The sequence below is a fragment of the Hippocampus guttulatus genome, chromosome 7, assembly GCF_054856545.1.
Source record: "Hippocampus guttulatus isolate MCC_2025c chromosome 7, RoL_Hgut_1.0, whole genome shotgun sequence".
Classification (NCBI taxonomy): domain Eukaryota; kingdom Metazoa; phylum Chordata; class Actinopteri; order Syngnathiformes; family Syngnathidae; genus Hippocampus; species Hippocampus guttulatus.
This window is the reverse complement of record NC_141267.1, coordinates 20,925,661-20,948,151: the sequence shown is the minus strand read 5'-3', so window position 1 is coordinate 20,948,151 and position 22,491 is coordinate 20,925,661. Positions and strand designations below refer to the sequence as shown.

Here is a 22,491-nt window from a genome sequence, read left to right as displayed (position 1 = left end):
TATTACATTTTTAGGATAACAACATTATATGAAATAACTTGAAAATCTGAACACTTTGTAAAGTTAATTTTCATTTTACTTCATGAAAGTAAACGGGTTCAAACTCTGAGCCGATGGAGTAGTAATTGCGGAAAAGTAGGTGGCGGTAGTGAGCTATTGTCGTCTGTGAACTGCTGTTAAATGCAAAGGAGTAGGAGGACGAAGAAGAAGAAGAGCCCAGCGTGTCCTTACCTTGACGTGTACAGTTGGGTTACGGTTCGCCGTCGCTTTTGTCAAAGAAGAGACACATGTTTACGTGAAACATGTGTAAAGTCACAATGTTGAGGGAGTTGGTGAAGCTTAAGCTACACGTGGCCGTCGAAGAGATCTTCGAACTGTTCGAGAAGACGATTGCGGAGTACGAGGAGGAATTCCGTCGAAGCAAAGAAGCGCGCAAGCGTCGGCGTTATGAGGAACCAGACGCCGTTCTCAAATCTCGTGCTCGACTGCGAAGAGGTACGGTTGTCCCCACATCCTCAGGTTTACACTGTTAAGCTTTCTTGAGCCAACGCGCTCGTCGTTGTTGATGAAAGCAGATGTCACTTACGAAAAATGATCAAGTGAAAACCGGTTTATTAGCGTTATGGACAACCAAGAAAGAAACCGCTAACGGGATGATGACTAAGCAAATATCGCCTCCCACCTCTATTGAAGGAATAATTGTTTCCAATTTATCACACGTTTGCTAGTAATTAATCGTTTGCAGTGAAGAAATGCTTCTGCTTACAATGAAGATATGATCGCAACGAAGAAATGCTAACGCTCTTCTAGCTAACGCTCTTCTAGCTATGCTCATGCTTGCAATGAAGAACGGCTTTTGCTTTCGCAGTGTGTGACAGTTTGGGGGCACAATCATATTTCCAGGAATGTGGTCGGAAAGAGGTTAGGAAAGGGTGTCAAGCTCATTTTTGCCCGCGAGCCACGTTGGAGTTACATCTTCCCTCGGAGGGCAGACCGTGAAACCAAATGAATCGTCTTTCACAGCAGCACGTTTATGAAAAGAAGAACTTGTACTACAACTTGTACTTCTTTACAAGTCTTGTAGTGTCTGTTTTATATCAGTTCTGTGTTAGTTTCATGGAAATACGTTACCTAATCGTAGTAAGTAGGAAAACAGGCATATGGTTGTCAAGCAGAGAAATGAATATGTCAAACAAGGATTTGGATTTGGCTGATCTGCGCCAGTGAAGAGATACAGACCACGGTCTCAAGGCTGTCTGAAATTGTTGGCGGCCATCCCTCCAAAACAAACAACGCTATCTGGCCCTTTCCCCTGGATGGAAGTAGGCATGGAATCTAGGGCCCCCACCATCACCCCCCTCCTTCTCGGCCATGGACTGATAAGCCGGGACTGTCTTCATGATGAGCAGACCTCGACGAAGCAGCTATGACCTGTACACGCATGCACATACACAACTGGACAACCACACGGACCATAAAGGATATCTTATGCGCGTGTGATTGTCCAGTTGAGTATGTGTATGCGTGGACAGGTCATAGCTGCTTCGTCGAGGTCTGCTCATGAAGACAGTCCCGGCTTATCAGTTCATGGCCGAGAAGGAGGGGGGTGATGGTGGGGGCCCTAGATTCCATGCCTACTTCCATCCAGGGGAAAGGGCCAGATAGCGTTGTTTGTTTTGGAGGGACGGCCGCCAACAATTTCAGACAGCCTTGAGTCCGTGGTCTGTATCTCTTCACTGGCGCCGATCAGCCAAATCCGCAATCTCTTTCCGCGGTGCGGATTCCAACTTCTCCATGTTGTTGTCGATCGTACGGAGTCGCTCCAAAACCGCATCAATATTGCGGTTGAGCTCAGTCACCGCTTGAGTCTGAGTGTTGGACATTCGCGCCAAACCATCCAGAACTACCGGCAGCTTCTTCACTTCCAATAAAGCCGCTCCCGTCGGTTGAATTTTGCGATAGAACAGAAAGCTGCCAACACCAAACAGCAGCATACCTGCTATCAAAAGGCCGATAATGTAGATGTCTTCCACATCCTCAACAGACAGTATTGCCAGGCACACCGTTCTCCACTTTCTCCATGGATCAAGGGCGTATCCGGCAGCAAATGTCCCCGGGGGGCAAGCAGGCTCCTCACTGCCTGCTCTTTTCGTCGAAAATATTTTTGTCGATTGCATCGAGAGACCAGCCAACTAATTCCATGGTTAGTTCTTCGGATGAAAATACGGTAGGAGGCTAGGAGAAAAGTTAGACAAAGACAGCACAAAGACTAAGTGGCGAGCAAGGAGAGGGTGGGGGTGAGGGCAGGAGCTGAGCAAAAAGCGTCCGCCTTCGTCGAGAGCCAAGCAGAAAAAGGGGGATGCATACACATCCTTATTATCACCGTCTTCATCGCTCCGATTCTTTTTCCCCGTGACGTGGTTGGACCCGCAGAGCGCACGTGTGTCCGTGCAGCTGGCCAGGACTGCCGCGTCGCGGTCACCCCCCTCCCCCCTTCCCATTCATCCTCCCCCATATTACATGTTATGTCTTGTGACTTGTTGTAACTGTCATATGCTTGGGTCTTTTTTTTTATCCTGGACTTAAATTATCCTCAGAAGAGGATAGTTCGAGCGTGTTTTTTTTTTTCCCTCTCCCTACCCAGCGTTTTCCTTTCTGAATTCTGACTGTAATTTCCCCATTGCGGGACAAATAAAGGGATATCTTATCTTATCTTATCTTATTAGTCTCGCAATGGAGAAATTCCCAATTCACAGCAGCAAAGTTATAAAAGGAAGAAGTAGAACAACAAAATATAGGAGCTGGTGGAAAGGCAGCCACTCTCGCGGCGCCATTTTGAAGTCAAAATAACAAAAATAACACAACACAACACATAGGACACAGACAGTCGTGCAATCTTCACCACTTTTCTGCATACACTTTGTTGTCTGAAGCAGTTCTAGATGAAAGAGGAGAGGATCAAAGTGTCCTTTCTCCAGTGGATCAGAGACGTCATGCTGAAAATGTGCGCACGTCTGCTACAAGCTAAGTGTTGAAAGCAAACACGCAGCTGTAGCGTCCATTGACGAAAAGAGATTAGTTCACTTCTCCTGTCCCACGTAATCCGCTTCAAACTCCAAGCCGCGACTCCCAGTTCCAAATCCGCATCGGCGCTCCGCGCTAACGCTCCTTTCTTCTCATCGTCGGCTCCTCAAGACTTGCATCCATCCAGCCGCAGACCGTTCAACGACACGATCTCTCCGCTGAACAAAGCGGGGCTGTGAAAAATGCTGCCCATTACAGGCGCAAGACACAAGCGCCCCGGGACTGTCCAGTGTTGAGGAATGGGAGCTGTCAATTTGCTCTTGGCCCTCCTTGGTTACAGGTTCTTTTATCTCTCTATAAGGTGGAAGAAGACCCAACACCACGTCGTCTTTTCTTCAGTTTATCACAACGCAACACGAATCGATTCGGGCTCCTGTGAGTCTCAGATTTCATCAGGAAGCCCCGACAAAATACAGTCACACGTTTATATAGGCGTACTATGGTAATGAGGGGCGGGCAGTCCTTCCCCTTATGGAAAAATCAGAAACAAAGAAAGGTCAATGCAGTTCGATCTTGGCATTTTGACAAAGTACAGACCACATCTGCTGTGCACAAATTATGAGATTGGAGTTCCTTTCTCGGGAAAGTTGACAGCCTTTTAGGAGCTTTCCCGAGGTGGGGGACGCAAAAGAAGACACTTGAGGGCTGTTAATCACTCAAGGGGAAATAGGACCCCAACTTCACCCTACATCCTTTGTTTTAAGTAGCGGATGTTCAGGACAGAGATACCAATAGTTCTCATAGCAAGGTGAAATTCCTCAACAATGTTCTTCTACTACTTATAGCGGAATAATTCCTTAACACCAGCAACGACAGTCAAATGGCGCCGACATTCCTCCCAGTCAAAAACAGTGCTGGTATACCCATGCTGCCGAGAAGGCGCAACCACCAAGCAGAGTCTCCTCCTTGATGAATGTCATGGCCAAAAAAAATGCTGAAAAAAAGTCCACATCAGGTCCCCACGACGTAACAACAAACACAAAGTGACAAAACAAACACAAAAACAACAAAAAAAAAAGCAAGTCTCATGAGAGCACTTGCTGACGGCTGCCTACTCGGGCGCCATCTTGACGTCTAAGTCATGCACGCATGTACGTAATTTTACTTTTTCATTCATTTGTTTCATTTATTTGTGTCATGCAGGTGTCTGGCCTGCGTCAGAGGATACTGAGGAGGAGGTGGAACGGGGAGAGCCGCCAGCAAAAAAAACGATGATCGAGGGGAGGATGACGCTCAGGACAAGTCAACGCAAGACAACGCAAGCGAATGGGGGACGCTGTGAAGAGCCGCGCCCTCCACCAGACTACTTGGCTCCCATCTCTGACACGGAAGGCATGGCTTCAGACTCCGACAACAGCGATGACATTCGCCGTGCCGAACAGACGAAGAAGAAGTCCAAGTGCCGCGAATGCGGTAAAACGTTTGCCCACAAGGAAGATTTGGATAAACACGCGAAAACGCACACCGGAAAGAAACCTTTGAATTCCGCGGCTGTCACTCAACCGTCCGAAGCCGTCCGATCTTTTACCTGTTCGGTTTGCAAGAAGAGTTTCCTGAGTCAGGACAGTCTCAAATCTCACATGAGAACACATACCAAGGAGAAAGCGGTCCCCTCCGGTAGCTCCAATCAACAAGTGACGACAAGAGTCGGCGGACAACACGGGAAAGATCTTCCCCCTCAGCAGGACCACTCGGCTCCGGTTTCAAATCTGGATAACGTGATGTCAGCCTCCGATCGCGAACGGGACGGCAAAGGACCTTCGGAGAGAAAGAAGTCAAAGTGTTCTCGCTGCGGCCAAACGTTTGCCCGCAAAAGAGATTTGAAGAGACACGCGAGAACACACGCTAGAAATCAACCCTTGAATGCCGCTAAACCATCCGACGGAGTCGAATCTTTCCCCTGCTCAGTTTGTACGAAAAGCTTCACCGCCAGAGACCTTCTCATATCACACATACGACAAGCACACATCGAGGAGAAAACGGTTGCGTCCGCTAGCTCGAGTGAACACGTGGCGACGGAAGGTAAAAGCAACCATCTTCAGTCACGACCAGACAAGTTGTCACCGGTTACTAAATCACCCGACGGAGTCGAAACTTTCGCCTGCTCGGTTTGCACAAAAAGCTTGACCAGCAGAGACCTTCTCATAGCACACGTGCGAGCGCACCAAAAAGAGAAACCGCTGGCCTCCGGTAGTTCTCGTCAAGGCGTGGTGTCGAAAAGCAAAAAGCTTCGGTCACTCCCAGACAAGTCGGCAACGGTCGCTAAACCATCCGGCGCCGATGAATATTTCGCCTGCTCGAGCTCTGATCAACGCTCCCAACCAGACAAGTCGATGCCGGTCGCCAAACCGTCCGACGCCGTTCAATCTTTGAGCTGCTCCGTTTGTATGAAAAACTTCTCGAGTAGAGATCTCCTCATGTCGCACGTACAAGCGCGGCACACGAAAGAAGAACCGGTGGCCTTCGGTATCTCTCCTCAACACGGGACGACAGAAGATGAAAATGTCCATTCGCAGCCGGACAAGTTGGCACCAGTTACTAAACCGAACCTGGCCGAGAAATATTTCACCTGCTCGTTTTGTCCAAAAATCTTCACGACCAGAGACTTTCTCAATTCGCACAAACAGACGCACACCGAGGTGAAACCGGTAGCCTCCCCCAGCTCAAGTCAACGCCGCGTGTCGGAAAGTAAAAAGCTTCATTCACTCCCAAAAAAGTCGGCACCGGTCCCTAAACCGTTCGAGGCCGATAACTATTTCAACTGCTCGGTTTGCTCGAAAAGCTTCACGACTCAAGACTTTCTCACGTCGCACTTACAAACGCACACAGAGGAGAAAACTAGCTCTCGTCAAGGCCCCGCGTCAGACGGTAAAAAGCTGCACTCGCAACCAGACAAGTTGCCAGCGGCAGCGGACAAGCATGATGCGACTTCAGACTCTTCTGACTCCGACGACGGGGCTCAAAAATCTTTGGACACGAACAAGGAGTGCTCAGAAAATGGTGAGATGTTTGTCCGCAAGGCATATGTGGACGAACACGCGAGAACACAAACTGGAAAGAAAGCGCTCAATCGCGCAGGCGTGACTAACCTCTTGCTGACTGTCAAATCTCTTAACTGCACAGTTTGTACAAAAACCTTTGTGAGTAAGGAATTACTCATTGCGCACATGCGAGTACACGGTGACGAAAAAGTGCCGCCGCCCTCCGCTCATCCAAGTGGCCGCGTGACGACGGAAGAGAAGGGAGATCGCGGTGAAGGTGTACAATCCAGACCTGTGGGCCTCTTGGCTCCGCTGTCGGATTCGGATTTGACGTCGGACTCGTCTGAAGATGATCCCGATGACAACGGTGTTTCTGTGATGACTACTCAGAACTCTTGACGGTCAAGAACGCGGTCAAAAAACAGTCTAGCTAGAGACCGAAACCTTTTTTTCTTGTTCAGTTGTTAAAAATGATTTGACCATACGAGCCATTTGAGCCAACATTTGGTTGTGCGCACTGTCGAGAAACCTTTTGCTTGCTCATTTTGTTTTGAAAAGTTCCATTTTCCTGAGACTATGATTGACACATGTTCAGTTCCTGTCCCACCAAGGGGGTCTGAACTTTGGGTTATGAAGCATTTCAAAATTTTTACCTGAGGAGTTCTATATTTAGTCTGTATTTTGACTCATTCATTGCCAGTGACGTGTTTAGATGTCAAAAGATATATCTATATTTTTTTTCTTTTTTTTTAACTGGGCTGGTTGTGAAGGAGGTTGGTGACCGTAATAGGGAGGAGCACTATAGCAAATGGACAGATACTGTGGTGTCACGCCAAATTCTGCTCCCTCCTCCCCCCATACCATTCAATTGATCGGCTCTAAACTCTTCTTACGCTGCCAAATAAGACATTACAATTGTAGCTCCATGACTTTCAAGGCTCCCTGAAATTGTTCCTGGCCTGTTCCCCGAATATCTCTTATCTGGACTTTCCCCGGATGAAAAACTTGACTTCACGTCCACGTGCGGCTGGCCTTGCGTTTTCGGAATAACGCCGCCAATGTTGTTTTGCCCATGACAAATTCCATCCCAATGCTCGTCATTGAGTGGATTCTAGTTAGACATGTCATTCTCTCAGTTGTGCTTCAGCCTTTGTGCACTGTATGACCATGTCGGTGTTCCAATGTTTTTATAAACCTCTGTTATTTGTTATCTGTAGTTTAGTCAATAAATTCTTACTTTCTTAAGAACACGGTTCTATGTTTTGTGTTTGTTGAAATAATGTTCCCTCTGTATATGGAGTAAACAAAGTCCAATTTTGTGTGGCAGCCTTTAAGAAAATGAGAGCAATGACATTTTCCCTGTTTTTATGAAGATTGCAGTGGTCTGCTGAGGTAAATTTTAAACTGGCGTATTTAAGTGGTTATATTGTAAATTTGTGATATTCCTGTTAAGACATTTTGCTGAATCCATCCACGCAAGTTTCCAGCTTTGGTAGAATGTGCCACACAGTGTGAAGAAACAGGAAGTTGACAGTTTAGAAGAGCTATCACGAGAGTGTGGCCTCTGCTGCCCCCCCCCCCCCCCCCCCCCCCCCCCGTGAGCAGAAAGTCAATATTGGCTGGTGCGAGTTACTTGTACAGTCCTGAAACAAGGCATGTCTTGGTCTTCGTTTGTGGACTTCCCTGACAAAGTTATTTATTTGTCATCTTTTTGCTACGGAGACTCACGGGAGACAAACTTGGCGAATGACAACACACCACAGACCACCCGTAGGGCGGAGTTGGCTGACGGGGGGCGGGATAAATGACCCGCGCGTGCGCAGTGTGGTTTGTGTTCCGGTGAAGGGCGGAAGTGAGTCACCGCAAACCAGAGAACTGTAGTCATTGTGTGAAAATGTGTAAAGTTCGAATGTTCAGGACCTTGGTGAAGCAGCGGCTAGACGTGGCCGTCGAAGAGATTTTTGAACTATTTGATAGAACGATAGCGGAGTACGAGGAGGAACTTTCTCGCACTAAAGCGGAGAAAGAACAGCAACGCGAGCTACTCAACGCTCTCCTCAAGCCTCACGTTCACGGTGCATTGCACGATGCAGGTTTGTTGACTATTTCACACGTGAAACGATTCCGTTTGCACGATCTATTGAACAGTCGTTTTGCAATACAAATGCATTTAGCCGCGTTGTATTCGCCGTCCACCTTCACGAAGCGTTGGACAATCAATGTTCAAGTTGGTCAAAAATACGTTGCGGGCACGACGCGAGTGTAACGTGCGCACGAAATGCACATTTCGAATAACACGTAGTTCACGAACAGTATAAAAATACAGATTCACAAAGGTGAGTAAAAAAAAAAAAAAATCAACAAAAATTAAATACTTTGTGTTCACAAGTGATGTAGTCGGTGTTGACCGTAATGTTCATGCGTGGTGCAGAAATGCAGCAGGAAGCACCAGCAGAGCCCCCTCACATTAAAATGGAAGAGGAGAACGTGTGGAGGAGCCAGATTGGGGAGCCGCCTCAAGAGTTGAAGGAGGAGGCCGATATCAAAACATTTACGTTGACCAATGTCCACGTGAAGAAAGAAACTGATCAAGATCAGTCCTCACGGCTTCCCCGCGGTCAAAGCGAGATGATGTCCGATGAACACATGGCAACGGAAAATGACGGCGAACACAGTGGAGGATCACAACCGGACTTCTTGGTTCCGCTCTCAGATGCGGACGACATGACATCGCACTCTTCTGACACAGATCACAGCAACCACACCAAAGACCCGGTGAAGACTGAAAAGAAGTCCCAAGGTCATATAACGAATCGCGCTGACTAAAAACTCTTGAAACTGCTCTGATTGTGCCTCCTCTTTTACATAGACGTAAACGAGGATCTCCTGACGTTCATGCACCAGCGCAATACTTCAAGGAAGAATATCTTTCAGATGGAACGAGAAAAGGTAACTCAATGCGCTTACACACACGCACACGCAGGCTAAACACATTTCTGTGCTTTAAGGGCTCACTTGATAGTTTGAGACCCAGCAAACCACATACATATTGTTTTACAACAGTACCTAACAATATTTATAATTCCATATCCAATCCATCTTTATTCACACACGTACCAATGGATGGCAAAATAAGCAGGCTGCCTTTTTTCCCCCACCTTGACTTGACCGTGTGTCTGCTTGCGCTGCGCGCGACGTAGCGAGTACATTCTCGACACCGATTGGCCGTCGCCGCCGCCCCACCACCAAAAGTTGATTTCGTCTCATCACAACAAAATGGGCGAAGGAGCAACATTTTTTCCATTTTTTTTTTTTTTTTTTTTGCTTGAAACGCGACCCCAGCATGGAACCGCGCCTGACCGCTCGAACTGCATTGACCATAGATGGAAACGCGCCGGCAGAAATGCTCAGCTTGCCTTCGGTGTGACTGCACCGAGTCTCTGTGCGACACCCGGCCCCCGGAGGAGCCCGAGGAGATGGAGGAGACGGCATGGGACCAGGATAACGCCGAGGGCATCCGGGAGCTCAAAGGGTACCTCCAGAACTGCGAAATGTAAGAAAATCTCATTTTTAAAATATTCGTTTGACCATTTAATGACGTGTATCTCGCCACTCGCCAGTTCATCACGTCGTGACCGATTTGCGGAATTTTCTTTCTAGGTTTTTTGTCTTTTCAAAGTTGTTGAAAACCGAAGGCAAGGGCAAGAAGAACGTCTACACTGGCTCGGCTAAGTGCATGCAGCCTGGGTGCAAAAACAAGGGTGTGACCTTTACCTCAATTTCCAGAGCCCATCTTAGCATGCACTATGAAAAAGTGAGTTCAAACTTAAAAGTTGAACATTCCTTTTGATTTAGAAACAGTTCGCTGTTCCTACTTTGGTACCGAATAAATATAAAGTTGAAGTTATGGAATGAAGTTTGGAAATAATAAAAATATAATGAGCATTATTTCAACAAAAAAAAAAAATAGGTTCACCCTGGGAAAAAAGCCGCGCTTATGGCCGCCCTGGCCGGAAACAGCCGGCGTGGCGGCCGCGGCCAGGCCAAGGAGCGACGTTCCAAGAAGCACCAATTGAGCACCTTGGAGGAACCGGTCAGGGACAAGTTCAACCAGGACAAGGCCAGGCAGATGTTCACACGGTGAGGAACGATCATCTTTCTTGTCTTCATCGCGCCGCTCATTCCGTGCTTTTTCATTTTTTTTTTTTTTTTTTTTTTGATGATGATTTTGTCATTCGCAGATGGTTTGTGGAGACGCTTTCCCCGCAGGGCCTTTGTGAACACCCCTACACCAGGGAGCTGTTTGCCTACCTCAGTCCCGAGTTCCAGCTCATGTCCCGGAAGACCCTGGCGAGGGGCCTGGATGAGCTGATGCACAAGGCCAAGCTGGAAGTCAACAACCTGCTGAGCAAGCAGAAGTGGGTGGCAACCACCGCTGACTGCTGGACGGCGCACAGCCGGTAAACATATTGTCGAGTTCATCCAAAACTATACTTGACGTATGTACATGCTGATCATAAATACAATATTCAATATACAGTCTGCTTATGAATGTCTCTTCGTACGAAATTTTCTCTTGTTACGAAAGAAATTTCAAGATACGAAAGGTAAAAATACGGAATGGCCTTCGACTCGCAGCTCCGAGTTTCCCGAACGCGACATACTTACAGCTGCTCTGCCATTGGCTGTTATCGAGCATCATCCCGGCATCCCATTGGATAAGAGGGACCTCTACCGAATGTGTAGATAGTCTGTCGATAGGTAGAATGTGTCGTTGCAGCGTCCTCGTCGTTGGCCCCTCGGGGCCATGAGGCGTTGCGATAGTTTGACGTAAATTTGAATCACCCAGAAAAAGTGTTCACCGGTCGGGCGATCGCTCACTATGCCGATGTTTGCCTTGGACATGTTCGAAGGATCGTGAAAAGCCGACAAAAGCAAACATCCTCGGATCAGTTCTTGACAAAACGCTAGCCAAAAAACACTTCTGAGAGAGAACATGAACTAAAGAGGGCAAAAAGTGACAAGGACGCAGTTGAAAGTTACATGACCATCATTTTTATTCTTTACTCTATTCATCCATCCATCCATTTTCCGAACCGCTTGATCCTCACTAGGGTCGCGGGGGGTGCTGGAGCCTATCCCAGCCGTCTCCGGGCAGTAGGCGGGAGACACCCTGAATCAGTTGCCAGCCAATCGCAGGGCACACAGAGACGAACAACCATCCACGCCCACACTCACACTTAGGGACAATTTTAGAGCATCCAATCAGCCTGCCATGCATGTTTTTGGAATGTGGGAGGAAACCGGAGCACCCGGAGAAAACCCACGCAGGCCCGGGGAGAACATGCAAACTCCACACAGGGAGGCCGGAGCTGGAATCGAACCCGGTACCTCTGCACTGTGAAGCCGACGTGCTAACCACTGGACTACCGGGCCGCCTACTCTATTCATTGTTTTTTTTATATTGTGCACAATTGTCTTTTTATTGTGCAATAATCGAATTGCAACATGTATTTGTTAAAATTTTGATGCATTTTTATGCTTGAGAAAACATGTCTGAATTTTGGGGGGGCTTGGAACGGATATGGGCATCTACATGGAAAACGCGTCTCTACTTACATTTTCTAGTTCAGAAATGTCTTCCACAACCAATTAATTCCGTAAGTCGAGGTACCACTGTCCGTAAATGATCAATGCTTCCCCCCCACAGTGCCTTCCTGGGCATGACCGTGCATTGGATCGACCGGCCCAGCCTGGTAAGGAGGAAAGCAACTCTGGCATGCAGGGAGTTGAAGGTAAAAATGAAAAGAGATCACGTTTCGGTTTTAAAAAAGCTGATATTAGGGGTGTTCACACGGCAAGATTTGGTCCGGTGCTACGCCGGGGCTGCCCCAGTAGAGCGTTCACACGTCCAAATTAGCTCCGGCGTAGCCCCGGAAAACAGCTTACACCGGACCAAATTTGATCCACCTCTGGGAGGTGGTTTAAAAATTTGCTCCAGAGCAAATGCTCGTTAGCGAAGCAGCACCGGTGTAAATTTGCACATGTGAACGCAACTGGGTTAAATTTGCTCCGGAGCAAATGCTTGCGAAGAGTTTACGTCCGGCGAGAATGCGTTGCTTTCGTGCTCTGTCGGACTTCCGCCATGTGTTTGTTTAATAACGACACAAGACTTGGCTGGTAACATCTTTCCTTTTGTAGAAGACTGGACTGTTTCGGAGTTGTTTGTGTAGTTTGTTCATTTGTTGTGTGTTCACAACCCCCCGCTCCCCATATAATTTATTTTGTGATTTCCTCTCTTGATTTTCTGTTTGGCGCATTACGTGTTTGCTTTTCTGAGTGTCATTGAAGTCATCGTTGATTTACGTTTTCGGGGGCGGTCACTCTCGAGCAGAAGGCATGGAGACCGAGAAGGAGAAGGACGTGCCTGTCCAGTAGTCGCTTGAGTTGTGTATACGTTTTAAAAAGAACCAACACGACAGCTCATTTGTTTTCTGTCGTTTTGCCCCGCTGCAGAAACTGCCGTGCGAACGCAAGTGGGGCTGCACCGACGCTGTGCCGGTGCAGACACGCTCAGCGGCTTTGTACGTGTGAACGCTCCACACAATTTGCTGCGGTGCAAAATATATCGCAACAAAATACATCGGTGCAGCGCCGGAGCAAATGTGTGCCGTGTGAACACCCCTATAGATTTGAATGATTTCACTGAGGCCCTCGGATAAAATTTTTAAAAAGCCCCAATGGGTACCGAATAAATTGGTTCCAACAACAGCCACACATCTTTTTCTGAGGTCAACCAGACAGATCAGCTCTTGGCCGAGGTCATCCGTGACGTCCACCAGGAGTTTGACATTGTCAAGAAGGTGATCGCCACCACCACAGACAACGGTGCAAACTACGTCGCGGTCCTCAACGCCTTTGGGGAACCGCAGGAGGAGGATGAGGAAGTGGTGCCGGGACAGCCGGGCGACGTCCTGGGACACCTCGAGGGCGAGGACGTTGACGAGCCCCGGGTCGCTCTGCCGCCTCATCGCCGCTGTAGGTGAGGAATAACAAATTTGGAAGACTTTTTGGAAACGACCGCAGGAAAACGTCAGACGTTATCCAGAAAGTCGGTCACAAAGAGAACTTTGTGTTTCTTTGGTTTCAGTGCGCATACCCTGAACCTCATGGCGACCGCTGACATCAGGGCGGTCGCGGGCTGGAGCGTGGGGGACACGCCCTGGTGCGAGGCAACCGCCAAGGCCCAGCACCTGTGGAACCTCCAGAACCGGATCCCCATTGCAGCCAATCAGATCAAGGAGGCTGTCAACAGGAAGCTCCCAACTCCTCTTCTAGTAAGGCAAGTTGTAAGAAATGATTACGTTCAAATTAAATCACCAACGCTAACATCTCAAGGCTGTCTTAAATTCTTGGGCAGCCTGCTACCAAAACAACATCTGCTATCTCGACCTTCCCCTGATGAAAGTACGCACGGAAGCTAGTCCCCCACCATCACCCCCTCCCTCATACATTCCCTTGTTTCACCGTCTTCATTGTTTATGTCTTGTGACCTGTTGTAACTGTCATATGCTTGTGCAGGAGTTTTTTGCCTCACTCAAATTATCCTCAAATGAGGGTAGTTCGAGCGTGGGTTTTTTTTCTCCCCCTGTCCCTCCCTTGTTTCTGACTTTTGGGTTGAGTGAACGCTGGCGCGTTTTGGCTGCCGCTGCTCAGCCCGTATTGTTTTGTGTTTTTTGTTATTGTAAAGTGTCCTTGGGTGTCTTGAAAGGCGCTTATAAATAAAATCTATTATTATTATTATTATTATTATCTTAATATTTGACTTTGGGATTTTTATTTTTTTCTTGACATCATCTGAACTACAAATGACCATATTTTCCGCACTATAAGGCGCACCAAAAAAAAGCATCCAATTTTCTCCAAAGCCGACGGTGCGCCTTGTAATCCGATGCGCCTTATATATGGATCGGTATTCTGATTTCTTGGACGTAATATTTTAAATGTTCCGTGAAGTGCTTTGTTCCTGCTGCAGCGGTTGTGAAAGCTCGATATAAATAAAGTTGTTGCGTATTGTATTGTATTCCCTTTCGCGTGGCGTCATCTAGTGGATGCATAACATAACTGCAGCCACTATTATAGCTTCTATTCCAGGGGTGGGCAATTATTTTCCCAGGGGGGCCAAATGAGAAGCAGAAAATATTGTGGAGGGCCAAAAGTTAGAAATAGAAATAGAAAATAAAGAAGATAGCACAATATCTTTGTATGCCAGCAATAATGTAACATTCTCCTCCACCATCACACTCGGCACCGGTTCTCCTCAAGGATGTGTACTGAGCCCCCTGTTGTTCACGCTCTACACATTTGACTGCTCTCCGACTCTTATTAGCGGTCCAGTTTGCGGAAAGTTTTTAACATGATAACAATCAAACCATTCTAGGAAATGCTCATTTACCCGAGCCACAAGCAATTCACTCTGAGCATGGAAATTGCCAGAATCGGACTGAGTAAGAATCGCTTCCTTGTTTTTCAAAGTCTCGTAGATTTGAGTCTTTCCGACTCCAGGCGTCTCCTGAATGTTTCGTACTTTGTTACCCACTTCGTTTAATCAGATACATATCACTTTCCCTTCCATGGTCATTACTCTCTCCCTCTTTCTTTGTCTTCCCCTCCCTCCCTGTGCTCTGCAACTTGAATTAACTGCGCCACCTGGTGTTGAAATACCTGTCATTACAAGTCCAAACGAAATGAATGCAATCAAACCTTAATTGTGCACCAATCTTCGGCGGGCCGGATTAAAAAGACCAACGGGCCGGATCCGGCCCGCGGGCCGTCGTTTGCCCACCCCTGTTCTATTCTATGTGCCTTATAATGCGGTGCGCCCTATATAAGATAAGAAAACCTTTATTCGTCTCACAATGGAGACAATTTACAGCAGCAAAATTGTGAAAGGGAGAAAGTAGAGAAATGTGTTTATTTCTGCAGGTGGAATTGTTACTTCAATAGTGTGAAGGTGCTGTTGGAGGTGATGTCACTGCCTGAGCAGGTGGAGGCCATCAACAACATCATCGTTCACCAGCCTAGCGGCAAGGCCGCAGCGGCCATTCTTGATCGGGACATCAAGGTATGGGGGGAAAAGAAATGACATTCATTTATACATATATTAATTCATGAACAATTAGCGATCGGCAAAAGTCGGAAAGCTAGCAAGCGTTCTTCCTTATAGTTCATCTTATATTTATGGGTCGCCCGGTTGCCCGTGAGGGCTGGGCGATAGGCGGTTATCAGATCGCGTTTGATAACATTACGCGACCATATTTTTGTCATTTCACAATAGATGAAATAGTGGAGCTTATTGTAAAAATGATATACGAGCAGCCAGCATCGATTGCAATCTAGCCACACTCGCCCACGTTCTATTTCCGTTGCAACGCAAGTCTTCTTTGACCGCCGCTATGTTATTGTAGATTTAAAAATAATAATAAAAAATTAAGACATCATACAAGGCAATTTAACGTAGGTTTTGGCCGCACGTCTGGTTACCTTTTTGAACTTTCCAGGTCCTGACAGAGTACAGGGATGTCATGAAACCCGTGGTGGATACCCTGGACAACCTGCGGGGGGAGGACAGCGCCTACATGGGCGTCCTCCTGCCAACGCTCCTGGTCTTGAAAAGGTGGCTGCTCCAGCACCAGCAGAGGGGTGAACTGCAGTACGCAGAGCCCCTGGTCCAGTCCCTCCTCAGGGGCTTTGAAAAAAGGTGTGCGTGAGTGTTTACGGATGTATATTTGTACAGAGACACGGACTGATGTCGACAATTTTGTTTTCACCTTTTGACACTGACATTTGTGTCCGAGATGTTCGCTCGGACAGTTGAACAGAGGCTCGTCGACGCAGGAACAGGTCGACTTTCACTGCCGGCAGGAGGCGCAGTTTTCGATGAGGCCGTTCTAGTGTGCGCTTGTCAACTGACACCCGACCTCTGCCGGCTTTTTATGGATCGTGTATGCAAATTACAAGTGATGTATCGGAAAAACACTCCCCACCCTCATTGACATACCACGGCCCCTGGACGGCCCCAATGGGTCGCCCCTCAGTGGACCCCTAAAGACCAAGGCATTCCCCTGGTACAAGCACCCACATCCATAAACCAACAGAAACGTCGACATTTTAACGAGTGGCCTTTCCATGAACTGATACATCCGTAACCTGGCTGGTGACCTTTTCTCACGATGGAGCGTACCGAGTACTCCCTTTCGCCCCGAAGTTTAATCTTCCTTTCCAAGTTGTCAGTTAACAGGTGCCCGTGGGGTCTACTCACCTCAAATTGACCCCCGATTCCCTGTGCTCCATTGTGCTCAAGCTATATGAACACCACACGCGTTCAAGGTCAATCGAGCATGTAACAAAAATGAACTTTTAAACAGGATAACATTGTGTTTGCCAATTCCCCATCACTCGTGTATAGGTTTGGCTCCCTCTTTGAGGACCAAGACCTGCTCATGGCCTCTGCCCTGCACCCCTCCTTCACACCCGCCTTCTTGGCGAAGATTGTCCCCGAGCAGGCTGACGCCATCAAGTCCAGGATCCTCAGCGAGCTCAAAGCCCTGGTGAGCGAGGAGCAGCAGGAGCAAAATGTCCGGCCTGCCGTGAAGAGCCACCAGGACAGGGTTTTCAAGTAAGAGCTCATGTTTAACTTTTGTCCGTTCCTCGCCACTTTTTTTTTTTTAACCATTAAATGGTTATTCAGTGATTTTTTTTTTTTTCCTCCAAAATGTCACTCAACCGCTCATGCCGATGACGGAACAGGGAGCTGTTTGTCAGCGACCAGGATGTGGTGCTGAGGGCCAGCATCCAAGACTGGAAGCCCCAGCGGAAAGCCCTCTCCTGGGCCCTCTTCCCCAAGGAGCACAGGGAGGCCTGGGTCGACTTGTTCATCAAGTACAACGCCCCGCTCCCGAGTTCTGCGGCCGTGGAGAGGATATTCTCCACGGCCGGCGACGTCCTCAGGCCGAAGCGGGCCGCCCTGGCCAGTCCCGACTTCCAGAACTTGGTGTTCCTCAAGGGGAACATGTCTCTGTTGGGGTACCCCAGCTACAAGGGACAGTTTGCCGAGGAGGAACAGGAACAGTATTAGTGTTACCAATTTTTCTTTTTTTTTTTTTGGCGTGTGGTCCAACTGTTTCTCAATGAATGAAATTGTGTCCGACTACCCTTGAAACTTTTTTTTTTTTTAACTGATGGTCCTAAAATAGCGGTCACAGTTAAAATAATGAGGACTGACGGGCTGGGCCAGGCTAAAATAATTGACGTCACACTTTTCTTCCTGGAAAAGACTTATTTTTTTTTTTTGTCCATAAAAATGACACTAAATTGTCTTCTTGCAAGTAGCTTAGGCACACAGCCTAAATTTTTTTTTACCCGACCCCCCCCCCCAAAAAAAAAAAAAATCCAGTGCAATGTAGTTTTCACATTTTAAGTACAGTACAATTCAGTTGTATATAACTTTTTGGGGTTTGTTTCTGAACATTCATGTCTGAACATTTTTTATATAACTGTTAGGTTCACTCCTTTTGAATTTGAATTAAAGGTAAGTCCATTTTTTCACAAAATATTTTACCGGTACAATATTTATGCGCAAAGTTACGATTGAACCTGTGCACTACAATCTTATATGGGCTTAAAATATGAAATATACATTTTAATATACTTGTTTTTTTTTGTTTGTTTTTGAGGAATACTTACCATGCTACTCTTTTCAAGGATGATTTGGGTTACACGCGAGGTCACGGGACAAATTACACTTATATCTCAAGGCACCGCTGGATATAGGTTTCGCTCGTTGCCGTTATTTTTTTTTTTGTGTTGCAAATGAATTAAAATTCAAAAATGCAAATCTATTTATGAAGCTTCTGTAGGTCTCTTGTGACTGATTAATTTTTTTTTTTTAAATTGCATCACTTTCATGGTGGGGGGGGGAAAAAACATGCCAAATAACGCTTCTCGGGAAGAGAGGTCACTACAGTGGACAGCTTATCGTGTTATCAGATTACAGCGTGCATGGCATGAGTGTGTTAAATGTTGTGTGGGTACCTAAAGACCATTGCATTTTTCACAAAAACTGGAGTCTAAGCAGCTGTGCGTTGTGCTAAGATTTTTTTTTTTAATTCACAAGACAGCAGACACAAGAGAAAAGCAGCCTGCGACTCAACTGCCTCTACCTGGACTGACTTGGAAATTTACATGACTAAACTTTGTACAAGATAAAACGGAGCAGAAATGTAGTGTGCGGTGAGGGGGGCGGGGGGTTACGATATAGCCGTGTCCTACTACAGTGTGAGGCAAAAATCTTCCAAAATACAAAAACGCCTCAAATAAATGGTGTCATTATGACTCAATCATCAACGAGTGCCAAAACCCACTTTGGTGTAAACTATACGGTATTAAAGATCATAAGCAGCATTTGCCAGGTTTGGGGAAACTTACAACAGAAGCCCCCCATGGTCAACCCTCCCTATTTCTTTTTTTTTTTTTGCACGCGGTTGCCCCTTCAAGACACCCACGCGTTGACTTTCCACGGGGCCACTCATCTCAAAACCATCATGCTTTATTTTGTAGTTCTGGAAAAGTGCTCTTGTCTTAGTCTTATTAGAGGGTAAGGATTTTTTTTGTTGTTGTTTTTTTTTTGCTTGGTTTTTTTGCGTGTGTGGATATTGACGACAGCACTGTCCTGCCTTCTCAGAGCCACCAGAAGCGCACGTAGACGATGAGCATAATGAAGAAAACGCCGCCGGCTGCCAGCTTGGCGTATGTGGAGCGCGTGTTCAGGTACTTGGCGTCGCTGCGGTACTTCTTGGACAGGCTGGACAAGTTGCTGGCCTTGGAGTCCAATGCTGGGGGAGGAGAGGAGAGGGGACGGGGTGGGGACAAAGCACTTGATAATATGATGTCGTCGTAGTCATTGTAACCCTTAAAACAACGGATTCTGAGCAACAATGAGCAGTGTTCGCATCCATCTTATTTATCCTCTGCGAAGAGCAACTCATCACTGTGGCTTACCGAGGCCAAAATCAAATTTTGTTTATTAATTGAATAGTTAAGTCTACGTAGAACATAATTTGAAGGGTCAAATTGTTTGAGAATAGAATTTTGTTCCGTGCATTCGGGATTGGGAATCTGGTTTGTGGTTTTTGTTGCCCCTCCTTTTCGGGTTGGGGCACCTCCCTGCAGTCGTTGGGAGTTGATTTAGGACACCTGTGTGCAGAGTCAGACATACAAGAGTGCGAGTGACAAGACAGATTTGGACTATGAAGGGCAGATCATGGAAATGCTGTTTTTTTTGGGGGGGGGGGAAGGTATGAATGATTTGCTGGAGTGCTTATTTTTGCTATTAATAAATCAACAACAAAGTGACTCAGGATCTGGGACGATCCTTTGAGCTGGACTGCCTGGAAGAAAAACAAGTCGCTGCCGCACTGCAACTTGGACTGGTGCGTCAACAAGCACATCAACTAAATCTGTTATGGATTTGCGGAAATGTGGTGATGTCAGGGCAATATTTTTAACAAAAACTTTATCCTTAACCATTACTGTTTAAAAATGCCCTTCCAACAAAGTATTGGCAAAACCAGTCGCCATTTGTATGTCCAGCGGGGTTCTCGGCGTCTGCTGAAAGCAGATCTGACTTAGTTTTAAAACAAAGTAACCGGTAACCAAGTTACTTTTAAAATGAAGTCATCATTAAAGTAAGAGTTACTTTTTCCCCAGGTAACTAGTGCTTGTGTATCAACATGTGAATATAGTCTTAGTGGTGCGCAACTTTTAAGTGCTTGCCTGTGGCGCACAAAATCTGAGTGGTCGACTTACCGGAGAGCGCCTCCCCTCTCTGGAGCACCTCTTCGATGTTGGCCACCATGATCCTCTGCACATCTTGCAGCTCCGTGTTGATGCTGCCCAGGTTCCGCCGGGCCCGGCTGTCAATGTAGGCCTTCTTGGTCTTTTGGATGTACGTGTCTGCGGACGCACACAGGACGTTCCGTTACAGTTGTTCGCAGGCGCCCTCTAGTGGCTCGTGCCAGAAACGCTGTCGGTACAGTTCTCGGTACAGCGCTTACCGAACTCTATGAAGGAGTACGGCCGGGAGACGGTGGGCACCTTCTTGCCGTGCTGCTCGTGGAACTCGGCCTGCAGGTCCTCCAGGTAGGCGAAGGCCAGCTTTTTGGGGAAGCTGGCTTCGCACAGGACCAAGTAGCACACGCCTCTCTCCAGGACGTAGCTGTGCACAAAAAAACGAGAGAGCCATTATGTAACGCGACTGACCGCACTGGCATGTAACCAAGTACAACTACTTGGGATACTGCTCATTTTATCTTGGCGGCGCCTCACTGGAAGGACATGGAGCCGGCTTCTAAGGTGCAGCGCGTGGGGCTCTGCTCGTTGAGTTTTCTGAAGAGCTGCTTGGCTTGACTCTGGTACTGCTGCAGGTCCCGGCCCAACTGCAACACACAGCGCACACGCGTGCTTGTGGGGGAGGCCTCGAACGCATCACAGTAGCTACGTCAACACGAATTGAAATGTGCCACGTGCGCTACTGTACTTGTTTGTTAGTCCTGGTGTGTATGCTGCTTGTTTGTTAGTTTTGGGGGGGGGGGGCGCGGGGGGGACTATTGTGTTCCGAGCACTCGGTATGTCTGAGCATCCTTGAACACATCACTGTAGCAGCACGTAAACAAGTAGGTTTTTATGGGGGTGCTACTTTTATCACATTGTTGTGCAGGATTTGTCTGTCGGGGCGTCCTTGAACTCATCACGGTCGCAATATCTCATTACTGCCAAACTCCGCTTCTTGAGGGCCGATATGCTTTTATGTTTGAAATTGATCATTCGAATCGGGTGTATTGGAGGAGTGGAAACATCTTAAACATGCAACACTCGAGGAGTGGAGGTGAACACTTGTGCAGTGCATAAACAAATAGTACACTGTGCTCGATGGCGTGCGTGCCGTATACTACCTTTTATTCCATTGTTTTGCTGCACTTGTCTGTCATCGTGTCCTTGAACGCATCACAGTAGCAGCACAGAAACGGGACTGTATGCGTTCACGCTGCTTACATCCCATTATTGGCATGACTCAGCGTTTCAGTGTAATATGCAATCTTTCAAAACGATGTCACAAAGGATTGGGCTGACCCGATCCCAGGCCCTTTAACTACATTTTATCTTGATCTCTTGAACGGATGTAGGTTATCTTTTACCATCATAAATAGTTCACAATCTGCCTTTTGGTCTTTCGGACTGTCCTTAAAGGCATCGTAGCACATCAACACAAAAAGGATGCAAGGACACAAGGTGCACTGAAGAGCAACAACAAACCTTTTCGCTTCCCTTTGTTGATAGCAAACGAGAGAGCAAGGAGAAAATGTTAAGACTTCAATTTCAGCGTATGAATTCAAATATCACACAGGATGACACAGTTTGATTGTCGTCATGGAAGAAGGCAAGGAATAGTTTTTCAAAGGAGCTAACCTTTTATATTAGTGCGTGGTACTTCCCTGAGAACATGCTTTGGAGTATTTGCTTCATCACATAATGGAAATGAGAGCATTTCCAGATGATTCAACAATCATGTACGCATCAAGTCAAGTGGAGAAAAAGCTGGTAAAAATCTAGAATGTGATAAATACAAATGTACACTATTTGTTGTACAATGTTTAAACTTGTTCAATTATATCCAAATTAATCATAATTATTATAGTTATTATTAGCAGCAGTGTTATTATTAATATTATTACATGATAAAAGCAATAGTGAAACATTCATCCACAATATCACCTGACTGCAGGTAACTCAAAAAATCAATTGATTGGCGGAACACATTCCGGGCAATGTCTTCTCCCATAAATCCTAATTATGGATTATGTCATATTTGATGTTGGTCAAATCAAAATGATTCTGACAGAAATCAGGTCGCAGTGACGCGATGTAAATAAACAAGCCACTTGTCCACTGCACAGGCCTGCAGCTGGAGGACTTTTAAACGGTGTCCGACCTGCACACGTGGAAATAACGGAGCTCCCACTTGAACCAGACGAAACCGCAGAGGCGTTTTGCGTACGCTCGCGACACACAAACGAGACGGAACCCAGTTGGATCGGAAAGTGGCGTGTCGAACCTGCTCGTCCTCCTGCATCGAGGCGGCCAGCGGCAGGCCGTCAGCCAGCCGGGCGATCATCGTCAGCAGCACCATCTTGTCCGCTGAAGCCACACGAGCTTTCAGGTTTCGTTGCTTTTGACAGCCTTGAAAGGGGAGTCCGATTGGGGAAAAGGAGGACCTGTACCACCAGGACGGATGACGTGACGACGGTGAGCTGGCCGGAAGTGCGTCACCGCAGCCTTCGTGTCCGTCAACGTAAGACTTCCGGTAACG

The 22,491-nt window shown here is 47.1% G+C and overlaps 3 protein-coding genes across 4 annotated transcripts; 2 read left to right on the top strand and 1 right to left on the bottom strand.

Annotated features, from left to right (window-relative positions):
• Window positions 1-206: 206 nt before the first annotated feature.
• Window positions 207-7,288, top strand: LOC147203030 (uncharacterized). The gene is made up of 2 exons (XM_086114943.1): window positions 207-495; window positions 4,228-7,288. Exons 1-2 carry the CDS (start codon window positions 303-305, stop codon window positions 6,462-6,464), a joined length of 2,430 nt encoding a protein of 809 aa, XP_085971069.1. The 5' UTR covers window positions 207-302; the 3' UTR covers window positions 6,465-7,288.
• Window positions 7,289-7,915: 627 nt separating this feature from the next.
• Window positions 7,916-17,965, top strand: LOC147203029 (uncharacterized). Its single transcript, XM_086114931.1, has 14 exons — window positions 7,916-8,158; window positions 8,497-8,865; window positions 8,935-9,014; window positions 9,449-9,618; window positions 9,726-9,879; window positions 10,036-10,205; window positions 10,307-10,525; window positions 11,776-11,860; window positions 12,866-13,107; window positions 13,216-13,407; window positions 15,051-15,189; window positions 15,626-15,825; window positions 16,534-16,743; window positions 16,875-17,965. The coding sequence occupies exons 1-14, from the start codon at window positions 7,960-7,962 to the stop codon at window positions 17,200-17,202; spliced, it is 2,757 nt and encodes a 918-aa protein (XP_085971057.1). The 5' UTR covers window positions 7,916-7,959; the 3' UTR covers window positions 17,203-17,965.
• Window positions 17,966-18,204: 239 nt separating this feature from the next.
• sec22bb (SEC22 homolog B, vesicle trafficking protein b) lies at window positions 18,205-22,462 on the bottom strand. 2 transcript variants are annotated; one of them, XM_086114977.1, is made up of 6 exons: window positions 22,237-22,462; window positions 21,438-21,449; window positions 20,451-20,560; window positions 20,180-20,340; window positions 19,932-20,078; window positions 18,205-18,958 (listed from the first exon to the last, which is right to left on the bottom strand). In XM_086114977.1, the coding sequence occupies exons 1-6, from the start codon at window positions 22,309-22,311 to the stop codon at window positions 18,804-18,806; spliced, it is 660 nt and encodes a 219-aa protein (XP_085971103.1). In that variant the 5' UTR covers window positions 22,312-22,462; the 3' UTR covers window positions 18,205-18,803. The 2 variants fall into 2 exon arrangements, with proteins under 2 accessions (XP_085971103.1, XP_085971105.1); XM_086114979.1 differs by lacking the exon at window positions 21,438-21,449.
• Between the last annotated feature and the right edge of the window lie 29 nt (window positions 22,463-22,491).